General features: G+C 49.5%; 1 protein-coding gene across 1 annotated transcript in view; it reads left to right on the forward strand.

Annotated features, from left to right (window-relative positions):
- The first annotated feature begins 3636 nt into the window (after window positions 1–3636).
- The window catches only part of TBPL1 (TATA-box binding protein like 1), a 104705-nt gene continuing 93955 nt past the window's right edge, over window positions 3637–14386 (forward strand). Inside the window, exons 1-2 of the mRNA XM_063917365.1 lie at window positions 3637–3780; window positions 13358–13537. Coding sequence (XP_063773435.1) covers window positions 13403–13537 — 135 coding nt within the window. The 5' untranslated portion in view covers window positions 3637–3780; window positions 13358–13402. The remainder of the gene's footprint in view (window positions 3781–13357; window positions 13538–14386) is intronic.

A 14386-nucleotide genomic window follows, 5' to 3' on the forward strand; every position in this document is an offset into this window, starting at 1 on the left:
CCAGGTCCGATGGACCGACCCCAAATAACTCCTCTTCCTTTATACGGCAATACACCTTTGTGCCGTTTGGAATCTGCATCACCTGACCACTGTCGTGTCCATAACATCTTCTGGCAGATATGGACATCGCATTTACTCTTGATGCCAGAGTGCAAATATCCCTCTGTGCATCTCGCATATATAGAAATGCATCCTTTAAATGCTCTATAGTCAATAAAATACTGTCCCTGTCAAGGGTATCAATATTTTTAGTCAGGGAATCCGACCAAGCCACCCCAGCTCTGCACATCCAGGCTGAGGCGATCGCTGGTCGCAGTATAACACCAGTATGTGTGTATATACTTTTTATGATATTTTCCAGCCTCCTGTCAGCTGGTCCTTGAGGACGGCCCTATCTATAGACGGTTCCGCCACTTGTTTTGATAAGCGTGTGAGCGCCTTATCCACCCTAAGGGGTGTTTCCCAACGCGCCCTAACTTCTGGCGGGAAAGGGTATACCGCCCATAATTTTCTATCGGGGGGAACCCACGCATCATCACACACTTTATTTAATTTATCTGATTCAGGAAAAACTACGGTAGTTTTTTCACATCCCACATAATACCCTCTTTTGTGGTACTTGTAGTATCAGAAATATGTAACACCTCCTTCATTGCCTTTAACGTGTGGCCCTAATAAGGAATACGTTTGTTTATTCACCGTCGACACTGGATTCAGTGTCCCTGTCTGTGTCGACCGACTAAAGTAAACGGGCGTTTTAAAACCCCTGACGGTGTTTTTGAGACGTCTGGACCGGTACTAATTGTTTGTCGGCCGTCTCATGTCGTCAACCGACCTTGCAGCGTGTTGACATTATCACGTAATTCCCTAAATAAGCCATCCATTCCGGTGTCGACTCCCTAGAGAGTGACATCACCATTACAGGCAATTGCTCCGCCTCCTCACCAACATCGTCCTCATACATGTCGACACACACGTACCGACACACAGCACACACACAGGGAATGCTCTGATAGAGGACAGGACCCACTAGCCCTTTGGAGAGACAGAGGGAGAGTTTACCAGCACACACCAAAAACGCTATAATTATATAGGGACAACCTTATATAAGTGTTTTCCCTTATAGCATCTTTTTTATATATTTCTAACGCCAAATTAGTGCCCCCCCTCTCTGTTTTAACCCTGTTTCTGTAGTGCAGTGCAGGGGAGAGCCTGGGAGCCTTCCCTCCAGCCTTTCTGTGAGGGAAAATGGCGCTGTGTGCTGAGGAGATAGGCCCCGCCCCTTTTTCGGCGGCCTCGTCTCCCGCTCTTAACGGATTCTGGCAGGGGTTAAATATCTCCATATAGCCTCCGGAGGCTATATGTGAGGTATTTTTAGCCAAAATAGGTATTCATTTGCCTCCCAGGGCGCCCCCCTCCCAGCGCCCTGCACCCTCAGTGACTGCCGTGTGAAGTGTGCTGAGAGGAAAATGGCGCACAGCTGCAGTGCTGTGCGCTACCTTTAGAAGACTGAGGAGTCTTCTGCCGCCGATTCTGGACCTCTTCTTACTTCAGCATCTGCAAGGGGGCCGGCGGCAAGGCTCCGGTGACCATCCAGGCTGTACCTGTGATCGTCCCTCTGGAGCTGATGTCCAGTAGCCAAGAAGCCAATCCATCCTGCACGCAGGTGAGTTCACTTCTTCTCCCCTAAGTCCCTCGTTGCAGTGATCCTGTTGCCAGCAGGACTCACTGTAAAATAAAAAACCTAAGCTAAACTTTTCTAAGCAGCTCTTTAGGAGAGCCACCTAGATTGCACCCTTCTCGGCCGGGCACAAAAATCTAACTGGCTTGGAGGAGGGTCATAGGGGGAGGAGCCAGTGCACACCACCTGATCGGAAAGCTTTACTTTTGTGCCCTGTCTCCTGCGGAGCCGCTATTCCCCATGGTCCTTTCAGGAACCCCAGCATCCACTAGGACGATAGAGAAAAGGGGACTCTGTCTGCCGTAATGTGTAAAAAAGGGGACGCTGTCTGCCGTAATGTGTAAAAAGGGGGACGCTGTCTGCCGTAATGTGTAAAAAGGGGGACGGTCTGCCGTAATGTGTAAAAAAGGGGACGCTGTCTGCCGTAATGTGTAAAAAAGGGGACGCTGTCTGCCGTAATGTGTAAAAAGGGGACTCTGTCTGCCGTAATGTGTAAAAAAGGGGACGCTGTCTGCCGTAATGTGTAAAAAGGGGACTCTGCCGTAATGTGTAAAAAAGGGACGCTATCTGCCGTAATGTGTAAAAAGGGGGACGCTGTCTGCCATAATGTGTAAAAAAGGGGACGCTGTCTGCCGTAATGTGTAAAAAGGGGGACGCTGTCTGCCGTAAGGTGTAAAAAGGGGCTCTACCTGATGTAGTGGTGCTACTGTGCGGCGTAATTTGAATAATGGTGACTACTGTGCACCATTATATGAATTGGTATTATTTTGTGGCCACACCCCTTTCCTGTGAAGCTAAACCCCTATATTTTTTGCGCACGTCTGCGGCGCGCACTGCCGACGATTTACGTTAAGGGGGGCGCCGATTCCGTTTCTTGCACACAGCGCTAAAATGTCTAATTACGGCACTGAGAGACAGCGGTGTTGCAGTGACATGAGGGAGAGGGTCCCCCTGTTTTAAGTTCCCCAGGACCCTCAAAGGCTTATTCCACCTTTGGGTTGGGGGTTTAACTGTACCATCGACGGCGGGGAACCATTAGCCAAACTATCCATCACCAGCTATCATCCATCAATGTCTTTCAAGCACTGATGGTCGATGGCCATCCCCAAAGCAATACAGTTCCCACTATGTTTGTTCGGGTGTGGTTCATAGGGTCGACTACACTTTGGTCGATAGTCACTAGGTCGACACCTGAAATAGGTCGACATGAGTTCTTTTTATTTATTTTTGTGTCATTTTCTCCGTAAAGTGACCGGGAACCCCAATTAATGCACAGTGTCCGCGCGCCATGCTTGAGGCAGGGTGCCTCGCTTCCCTATTGTAGTCCACGCGGATCGTAAAGTAGAATAAGGTAGAAAAAATGTAAACTTTTTTTGAAGAACCAATGTCGACCTTTTGTCGTCAACCTAGAAACCATGTCAACCTAATGAATGTTGACCAATAGTGGTCGACCTAGAGACAGGATACCGTTTGTTCTGTGAGTTCTCCATAGATTTCTGAAAGCTGTTCATTTAAAGCCTCTATTTATTATGCACTCCCCAGTGACTCGGGTAACTCAGGCCAGAAAGCCCCAACAAACAGTGCATCCTGCCCAGAGAGTGTGCAGAAAAGGTGGGCGCACAGGAAGCTCAGGAGGTTTGGGGTGTTCCTGACTCCTCACCCGCATGTGGCACAGGCACTGTCTGGGCTTTGTGTGCTAATGACGTGTTGGTGCCATGCAGAGGCTCAGTTGTATACGGCTATCCCAGTGCAGACGGGCTGCAGGCTTGGACCAGCCGTGGATCCCAGCTCCTGCCTCCGTAACATCACTCACTCAAACAAAGAGCACAGCGATCGCTATCACAGGACCGAGCGTCACATGCAACGTCCAGCCAATCCTAGGCCACGTCTCAAGCGCCATTATTGTCACACGACGTCTGCTATTGGTGGCCTGTGCGAGGCTCAGGGCCTGGCGACGACCCGTAGGTGGGCGTGGCGCAGGGAAGTGCCTGGCAGGGTTACCGGGTTCCCGCACTGCTTCCGGGACACACATACATTATTTACCTCTGTACCGCCGCTGCGCAACGCGTCTGTACCGGCTCTGACGGTGCAGCTAGCAGGTATGTCGTGCCAGGAGCCGATCACAGCCCGCCACGACTGTATTGTCTGCAGTGCCTGAAGCGGGCATTCCTGTCCCGAGTGACCCCCGGGCAGTGATGGTGCAGTGCCCGGCCTGGCTGCGCTCTCTGTGCCCCATGCATTATATGTGTTAGTGCTTTCCCAGCACCGTAGGTAGGGTGCAGCTGCAGGTCGCCGGTCACTGGATGCCATTCAGTGTGTGCAGCTCCCCGAGCTTGCCTGGCATCAGTTCCAGCAGTTGGAGCACACTGCACCCTATTATTATAGCTGTGTGCTGTATGTAGCGCCTACACACTGTGCAGCTGCACGGAGAACGTTTGATCCCCTGTAGTTTACACTCTGCATTCCCGACTACTACACATTGGGGCCCAAATGGGCAGAAGCCAGTTATCAAAGTGATCTGTGTCTACACCAGGGTTGGACTGGCCCACAGGGGTACACGGGAAGTGATCCTCCTCTAGGGATCAGGTTCCAGACTGTGCACCTGAATCATACATTATATGTTGCATTAATACTGCACATAACTATGGTGTATTTTCTGCAGTGCGTTGCTGTTATTAATCTGATATGATGTCATGCATGCACTAGCAATATTTATATATACATATATATAATGTATCTCAAGAGGCCTAAATCATTCACCCACTACTGGTTAGCCAAGCCTCTGAGCATTGGCCCCTACCACTACATTCCCCCGGTGGGCCCATCATGCACACCAAGGGAATGTATTGGTCTACACTGAGGGAGGACAACAGAGAAAATCAAATTGCACATGTGGGGAGAACATACACACTCCACACAGATACAGCCCTTTTCAGAATAAACTCATGATCAAAGCGCTGTGAGGCAAAATACTGTGCTACCCTGCTGCCCATCACCAAGGGCATTGGGTTTGAAGGCACACACATAATTTGTATCTAGAATCTTAGGGGTCTATTTACGAAGCCTTGGATGGATAGTGTTCACTCTAGGAGTGAAAAGGGGCAGGGCGCCGGACTCCGGGGGGCACATTTGTGCGCGCGCGGCTCGTCCGAAACGGGTGCGCGGCCACGCAGATTAGGGGGCATGGCCACGCCTACGTCATTTTAGGGGGCGGTGCGGCCCACAGACGCTACTATAGAGAGCGTCTGTGGCCGGCGACGTCACTGTTGGGGGCGTGCCCAGCACCTCCGTCGGTGCTGGGCTTCACCCAGCTCTCTCCCAATGCGTGAATGGATGCCGCGCGCATGCGCACGGCATCTATACACGCCGGGAGGGCAGGAAGCGGACGGCTGTTCTAGCAGGGCGCCGCAAAAGGGGCAGGGCGGGTTTTGCCTGCTAAAAAACGGGCAGGGCGCGGCGCCCTGCTAAAACAGCCTAGAGTGAACACTAGATGGAGATAAAGTACCAGACAATCAGCTCCTAACTTATTTTTCAAACACAGCCTGTGACATGGCAGTTAGGAGCTGATTGGCTGGTGCTTTATCTCTGTCCACTTTATCTCCATCCAAGGCTTCATATATAGACCCCTTAGAGCTGAATCTCAGATGGTAGACTGTATTTGGCTATTTTCCATGCACTTACGTCTATTATTAGGTCAGCGTTTTGGTAAAAATTCAAATTATGGTAACTGCATTAAAAGATAAAGACAACACATCTAGAGACAATAAAATAATCGTAACCGTATGCTAATAATACATTATCATTATATATTTTGTTATACTGTGTATAAGAGTTTAGACTCCTATTTTACCAACACTGGATAGTGTATAAGACTGATTATTTACATTTTATGTATTTGAGATTTTATGGGCGGACTTCAATTGATTATCGTGAGCAATTTCCCATCTAAAGTGACGGGAAATCGCTGGGTCGATATTCTATTGTGTCTCGTGATCGCGCCCATAGAGGTCAGGTTTAGCCACGTAAACCTGACCAAATGGCTGGACGCGATCATGAAAAGTGCCATTTGGGCGCCCAAACAGGTCACTTTTCACACATTTCAGCTCACCAGCCTCGGGGAATGCAAACGGAAATGCAGATGCCAGCAGCCACTACAATTGAATAGCTCCATTTGGGCGCCACCTAGTGGCTGCCGGCGGAACAAGATTTGAATCTCGCCCTATGAATTGTGTTCCAGTGTTAACCATAGACTAGTGTTCTACTGTATGTGTGCAATTGGAGGTTAGCAGGATGATATCTGAGAAATTGTAAGAGATTACCCCTCACACAAAAATGTTGATGGTACAGATCTACTGATAGTGACTAAGAATAGTTAACTGTCATATGATTCCAGGAAACACAACTACTACATGATTGTCTTAGTGGAGTTTTTTTAAGTCACTCCCTATAAGCAGTGCCCTTTTCACTCTGGCCTTGATTATGTGGCATATTTACTGTGTAAAGCTGAAGCTCTGGGCGCAGCTGTGGTCTTCACAGAGTTGAGCTTGTCAGAAGTTGATTCATTGGATTTGCAGACATATAGGTCTATTCAGACGCGAACGCAGCCGCACATCTGTACGCAAACAATGGCATTCAGAGTCTACGCACGTGCGTGACCCTTCACCTGGCGTCCGCATCCTGGAAGGATGCGTCCGCAAGGTGATTGACAGCGGCGGCCATTGGGGGGCATTATTGTGGGCGGCCTTGCCCCATGATGGGCAGCCCCCAACATGTAAGTAGATGGATGCAGATCTTGCTGTGGGAGGCAAGATCTGCGTCCATCTCTGAATAACCCCTGCAAAGTATGCAGATCACATTGAAAAAGTGCTGCATATAGTAGCATTACTATTACAGGGCTGGACATTTTATTATATATAGGAGCCAGTGAATCTAGGAAATAGCCGGATCTACCCGATACCCCTTTCACACTGCACAAATAACCCGGTATATTGCCGGGTCGACGCGGGTCACTGTGCGGTGTGAAAGGGTTAGTCCCGAAATCCCGGGTCGCCTGACCCAGTAATTCAACCTGGGAATAGAGAAGGGTTATTACCGGGTAAGATGCAGTGTGAACGAGTTTCCCGGGTCAATGTGACCTGGAACCTGTTCACAGCATAGGGAGAGGCGGCTCAGAGATGATCTCATCTCCTAGCACTGCCCCCGCACCCATCCCCGATGGCAACCCATCCCAACAATATGCCGCGTCAGGAAGCCATTTCTCAGGGTCCAATGCCGGGTTGCACACGGGAAGGACCCGTAACCAATTCCCGAGTGCGACCCTGCATTAGCGATCTGAAAGCGATATGATGAAGCTGAAAAGATGTGCTGCCATTGACATTGATATAAAAGACTTTGAAAACTTGCCTCTGGCAGTCTTTTTTTAGGTACAATGCCTAGCTGGCTCCTGGAATTTGGCCTTTGAGTGTAACTTCTTCTTGGTATTGGCATTTTATCTACTGTTCAATTTTATAACACTTAGGGCCAGTACTGACGGGAGAGATATGTGCTGAGCGATCTTAACACAGACCGCTCAGCACACATCTCTCCCCCCACTCAGCACAGCGCGATGTGTGCTGAACGAGGGGGGGGGGCACTCACTTCACATAGCGCTGAAGTGAGCGACCCGCTAGATTGAGCCTGCATGCAAGCTCAATCTAGCACCGGCGATGCCCCGCGCATCACTATAGCTGGGGGGCATGCACACAACAGATCCGTGGTTAAAATCTAAACAATCTAGTCAGATTGCTTAGATTTTAAACACGGATCTCTCCGTGTGTACCCCCCTTTAGGGGTCTATTTATTAAACCTTGGACGAAGATAAAGTGGATGGAGATAAAGTACCAGCCAATCAGCTGATTGGCTAGTACTTTATCTACGTCCACTTTATCACCGTCCAAGGCTTAGTAAATAAACTCCACAGTTTGGGGGCTATAGTTACTAAGCGACATGTTCTCAAAGTCACTGATTTAGTAATAAATGCAAAATCAATTAATATTTTCTCTGACGTCCTAGTGGATGCTGGGGACTCCGTCAGGACCATGGGGAATAGCGGCTCCGCAGGAGACAGGGCACAAAAGTAAAAGCTTTAGGATCAGGTGGTGTGCACTGGCTCCTCCCCCTATGACCCTCCTCCAAGCCTCAGTTAGATTTTTGTGCCCGGCCGAGAAGGGTGCAATCTAGGTGGCTCTCCTAAAGAGCTGCTTAGAGTAAAAGTTTTGTTAGGTTTTTTATTTTCAGTGAGTCCTGCTGGCAACAGGCTCACTGCATCGAGGGACTTAGGGGAGAGAAGTGAACTCACCTGCGTGCAGGATGGATTGGCTTCTTAGGCTACTGGACACCATTAGCTCCAGAGGGAGTCGGAACACAGGTCTCACCCTGGGGTTCGTCCCGGAGCCGCGCCGCCGACCCCCTTGCAGATGCCGAAAAGTGAAGAGGTCCAGAAACCGGCGGCAGAAGACTTTTCAGTCTTCATAAGGTAGCGCACAGCACTGCAGCTGTGCGCCATTGTTGTCAGCACACTTCATAGCAGCGGTCACTGAGGGTGCAGGGCGCTGGGGGGGGGGCGCCCTGGGCAGCAATGATAGTACCTTATTCTGGCTAAAAGTACATCACATATAGCCCCTGGGGGCTATATGGATGTATTTAACCCCTGCCAGGTCTCAGAAAAACGGGAGAAGAAGCCCGCCGAAAAGGGGGCGGGGCCTATTCTCCTCAGCACACAGCGCCATTTTCCCTCACAGAAATGCTGGTGGGAAGGCTCCCAGGCTCTCCCCTGCACTGCACTACAGAAACAGGGTTAAAACAGAGAGGGGGGGCACTTATTTGGCGATATGACTATATATATTAAAATGCTATAAGGGAAAAGCACTTATATAAAGGTTGTCCCTGTATAATTATAGCGTTTTTGGTGTGTGCTGGCAAACTCTCCCTCTGTCTCCCCAAAGGGCTAGTGGGGTCCTGTCCTCTATCAGAGCATTCCCTGTGTGTGTGCTGTGTGTCGGTACGTGTGTGTCGACATGTATGAGGACGATGTTGGTGAGGAGGCGGAGCAATTGCCTGTAATGGTGATGTCACTCTCTAGGGAGTCGACACCGGAATGGATGGCTTATTTAAGGAATTACGTGATAATGTCAACACGCTGCAAGGTCGGTTGACGACATGAGACGGCCGGCAAACCAATTAGTACCTGTCCAGGCGTCTCAAACACCGTCAGGGGCGTTAAAACGTCCTTTTACCTCAGTCGGTCGACACACAGACACGGACACTGACTCCAGTGTCGACGGTGAAGAAACAAACGTATTTTCCTTTAGGGCCACACGTTACTTGTTAAGGGCAATGAAGGAGGTGTTACATATTTCTGATACTACAAGTACCACAAAAAAGGGTATTATGTGGAGTGTGAAAAAACTACCTGTAGTTTTTCCTGAATCAGATAAATTAAATGAAGTGTGTGATGATGCGTGGGTTTCCCCCGATAGAAAATTATTGGCGGTATACCCTTTCCCGCCAGAAGTTAGGGCGCGTTGGGAAACACCCCTTAGGGTGGATAAGGCGCTCACACGCTTATCAAAACAAGTGGCGGTACCGTCTCCAGATAGGGCCGCCCTCAAGGAGGCTGGAAAATATCCTAAAAAGTATATACACACATACTGGTGTTATACTGCGACCAGCGATCGCCTCAGCCTGGATGTGCAGCGCTGGGGTGGCTTGGTCGGATTCCCTGACTGAAAATATTGAGACCCTTGACAGGGACAGTATTTTATTGACTATAGAGCATTTAAAGGATGCATTTCTATATATGCGAGATGCACAGAGGGATATTTGCACTCTGGCATCAAGAGTAAGTGCGATGTCCATATCTGCCAGAAGTTGTTTATGGACACGACAGTGGTCAGGTGATGCAGATTCCAAACGGCACATGGAAGTATTGCCGTATAAAGGAGAAAAAGACAACGTCTTTTCAGCCTCAGTCCTTTCGTCCCCATAAGGGCAAGCGGGCAAAAGGCCAGTCATATCTGCCATGGGATAGAGGAAAGGGAAGAAGACTGCAGCAGGCAGCCCATTCCCAGAAACAGAAGCCCTCCACCGCTTCTGCCAAGTCCTCAGCATGACGCTGGGGCCGTACAAGCGGACTCAGGTGCGGTGGGGGGGGTCGTCTCAAGAGTTTCAGCACGCAGTGGGCTCACTCGCAAGTGGACCCCTGGATCCTACAAGTAGTATCCCAGGGGTACAGATTGGAAATTCGAGACGTCTCCCCCTCGCAGGTTCCTGAAGTCTGCTTTACCAACGTCTCCCTCCGACAGGGAGGCAGTAGTGGAAACAATTCACAAGCTGTATTCCCAGCAGGTGATAATCAAAGTACCCCTCCTACAACAAGGAAAGGGGTATTATTCCACACTATATTGTGGTACTGAAGCCAGACGGCTCGGTGAGACCTATTCTAAATCTGAAATAGTTGAACACTTACATACAAAGGTTCAAATCAAGATGGAGTCACTCAGAGCAGTGATAGCGAACCAGGAAGAAGGGGACTATATGGTGTCCCGGGACATCAGGGATGCTTACCTCCATGTTCCAATTTGCCCTTCTCACCAAGGGTACCTCAGGTTCGTGGTACAGAACTGTCACTATCAGTTTCAGACGCTGCCGGTTGGATTGTCCACGGCACCCCGGGTCCTTACCAAGGTAATGGCCGAAATGATGATTCTTCTTCAAAGAAAATGGACGATCTCCTGATAGGGGCAAGGTCCAGAGAACAGTTGGAGGTCGGAGTAGCACTATCTCAAGTAGTTCTACGACAGCACGGGTGGATTCTAAATATTCCAAAACCGCAGCTGTTTCCGACGACACGTCTGCTGTTCCTAGGGATGATTCTGGACACAGTCCAGAAAAAGGTGTTTCTCCCGGAGAAGAAAGCCAGGGAGTTATCCGAGCTAGTCAGGAACCTCCTAAAACCAGGAAAAGTGTCAGTGCATCATTGCACAAGGGTCCTGGGAAAAATGGTGGCTTCTTACGAAGCGATTCCATTCGGTAGATTTCACGCAAGAACTTTTCAGTGGGATCTGCTGGAAAAATGGTCCGGATCGCATCTTCAGATGCATCAGCGGATAAGCCTGTCTCCAAGGACAAGGGTGTTTCTTCTGCGGTGGCTGCAGAGTGCTCATCTACTAAAGGGCCGCAGATTCGGCATTCAGGACTGGGTCCTGGTGACCACGGATGCCAGCCTGAGAGGCTGGGGAGCAGTCACACAGGGAAAAAATTTCCAGGGAGTGTGATCAAGTCTGGAGACTTCTCTCCACATAAATATACTGGAGCTAAGGGCAATTTACAATGTTCTAAGCTTAGCAAGACCTCTGCTTCAAGGTCAGCCGGTATTGATCCAGTGGGACAACATCACGGCAGTCGCCCACGTAAACAGACAGGGCGGCACAAGAAGCAGGAGGGCAATGGCAGAAACTGCAAGGATTCTTCGCTGGGCGAAAAATCATGTGATAGCACTGTCAGCAGTGTTCATTCCGGGAGTGGACAACTGGGAAGCAGACTTCCTCAGCAGGCACGACCTCCACCCGGGAGAGTGGGGACTTCATCGGGAAGTATTCCACATGATTGTGAACCGTTGGGAAAGACCAAAGGTGGACATGATGGCGTCCCGCCTGAACAAAAAACTGGACAGGTATTGCGCCAGGTCAAGAGACCCTCAAGCAATATCTGTGGACGTTCTGGTAACACCGTGGGTGTACCAGTCGGTGTATGTGTTCCCTCCTCTGCTTCTCATAACCAAGGTACTGAGAATTATAAGACGTAGAGGAGTAAGAACTATACTCGTGGCTCCGGATTGGCCAAGAAGGACGTGGCACCCGGAACTTCAAGAAATGCTCACAGAGGACTCATGGCCTCTGCCGCTAAGAAGGGACTTGCTTCAGCAAGTACCAGGTCTGTTCCAAGACTTACCGCGGCTGCGTTTGACGGCATGGCGGTGGAACGCCAGATCCTAAGGGAAAAAGGCATTCCGGAAGAGGTCATTCCTACCCTGGTCAAAACCAGGAAGGAGGTGACCGCAAAACATTATCACCACATGTGGCGAAAATATGTTGCGTGGTGTGAGGCCAGGAAGGCCCCACGAAGAAATTTCAACTCGGTCGATTCCTGCATTTCCTGCAAACAGGAGTGTCTATGGGCCTCAAATTGGGGTCCATTAAGGTTCAAATTTCGGCCCTGTCAATTTTCTTCCAGAAAGAATTGGCTTCAGTTCCTGAAGTCCAGAAGTTTGTCAAGGGAGTATTGCATATACAACCCCCTTTTTGTGCCTCCAGTGGCACTGTGGGATCTCAACGTAGTTCTGGGATTCCTCAAATCACATTTTAAACCGCTCAAATCTGTGGATTTGAAATATCTCACATGAAAAGTGACCATGCTGTTGGCCCTGGCCTCGGCCAGGGCGAGTGTCAGAATTGACGGCTTTGTCTCACAAAAGCTATATCTGATTGTCCATTCGGACAGGGCAGAGCTGCGGACTCGTCCCCAGTTTCTTCCTAAGGTGGTGTCAGCGTTTCACCTGAACCAGCTTATTGTGGTACCTGCGGCTACTAGGGACTTGGAGGACTCCAAGTTGCTAGATGTTGTCAGGGCCCTGAAAATATAGGTTTCCAGGACGGCTGGAGTCAGGAAAACTGACTCGCTGTTATCCTGTATGCACCCAACAAACTGGGTGCTCTTGCTTCTAAGCAGACGATTGTTCGTTGGATTTGTAGCACATTTCAACTTGCACATTCTGTGGCAGGCCTGCCACAGCCTAAATCTGTCAAGGCCCATTCCACAAGGAAGGTGGGCTCATCCTGGGCGGCTGCCCGAGGGGTCTCGGCATTACAACTCTGCCGAGCAGCTACGTGGTCGGGGGAGAACACGTTTGTAAAATTCTACAAATTTGATACCCTGGCTAAAGAGGACCTGGAGTTCTCTCATTCGGTGCTGCAGAGTCATCCGCACTCTCCCGCCCGTTTGGGAGCTTTGGTATAATCCCCATGGTCCTGACGGAGTCCCCAGCATCCACTAGGACGTCAGAGAAAATAAGATTTTACTTACCGATAAATCTATTTCTCGTAGTCCGTAGTGGATGCTGGGCGCCCATCCCAAGTGCGGATTGTCTGCAATACTTGTACATAGTTATTGTTACAAAAATCGGGTTATTATTGTTGTGAGCCATCTTTTCAGAGGCTCCGCTGTTATCATGCTGTTAACTGGGTTCAGATCACAGGTTGTACAGTGTGATTGGTGTGGCTGGTATGAGTCTTACCCGGGATTCAAAATCCTTCCTTATTGTGTACGCTCGTCCGGGCACAGTATCCTAACTGAGGCTTGGAGGAGGGTCATAGGGGGAGGAGCCAGTGCACACCACCTGATCCTAAAGCTTTTACTTTTGTGCCCTGTCTCCTGCGGAGCCGCTATTCCCCATGGTCCTGACGGAGTCCCCAGCATCCACTACGGACTACGAGAAATAGATTTATCGGTAAGTAAAATCTTATTATTTTAAATCTGGAATGTAAAACTGATGAAAATCAGTGGCTTTGAAAAAATAGCTCTTGGAAGTGCTATCAATAGGCGCAACAAAAGTCAACTTTTTATTTATTTTTGAACCAGGTCATATTCTTCATGGTGGGAACAAGCAGCAAGTAAGCCACCTCAATGGATGCAGACAGTGATGTGGCATTAGATATTTTGATCACAAATGTTGTATGTGTGTTCCGAACAAGATGCCATTTAAACCTGCGAAAGATTGCTTTGGAGGGAGTAAATGTCATATACAAGCGTGAAGTTGGAGTGAGTATGTTTTTTTAATCTGTTTATTTCTTTTTTAGTGTTTTAACTTTGCAATAAAAAGACATACAGGTCGGTTTGAGCACTGTATTGTAATTAATCTTTAACTTCTGTTTACATATATCCTCAATATGCCATGCAGTGCGAGATGCCTCATGTGAGGGAGCTGCCAGGTCCCATGCAACTCTGCTAGCATCGGGCATTCTTTTTTTCCAGAAATGTGTTGCGACTAAGATGCATTTTTAGCAGAAAAGCGCCCCATGCTAGCGGAGTCTCATGGGACCTGGCGCACTGATGGGGGCTTTTTGGCATGCTGCAGCAATGATTTATGAGGACACATCTGTATCTGGGATGCTTACAGTTTTGAAGTGGGAAATCTGTACAGCTGCAGGAGAGGAGTGTGGGATTGTTAGCAGGAATCTGTCTGGGGATCAGTATGATTTGCCAATGGACGGGATGCCTGCTCTCAGTATACAGACAATGGCATCCCGTCCATCAAAATCCCGACAGCCCCCCATTAGTGTCACTAACCCTTCCCTTTTCCTTACCCTAACCCTTCCTTAGGGGTGCCTAACCTTCCCCGGTGGTGCCTAACCCTAACTCTCCCTTTCCCGCTGCCTAAACCTAACCCTCCCTGCTTGATGTCTAACCCTAACCTCCCCCACTAATACCTCTTTCACATCTCCAATGCCGGACCCCACCCGGGAATTGGAAACGGGTCCTTCCCGGGTGGGATCCGACATTGGAGACTATCTTCTGGCTTCCCAACCTGGCAAATTGCCTTAGCGGCGGGGGGGCGGAGCCAGCAGCGGTAGCGGAGGCAGCAACCCTTCGGACATGGCCCTTTCACAC

This window comes from Pseudophryne corroboree, chromosome 4 (assembly GCF_028390025.1).
Source record: "Pseudophryne corroboree isolate aPseCor3 chromosome 4, aPseCor3.hap2, whole genome shotgun sequence".
NCBI classification, from domain to species: Eukaryota; Metazoa; Chordata; class Amphibia; order Anura; family Myobatrachidae; genus Pseudophryne; species Pseudophryne corroboree.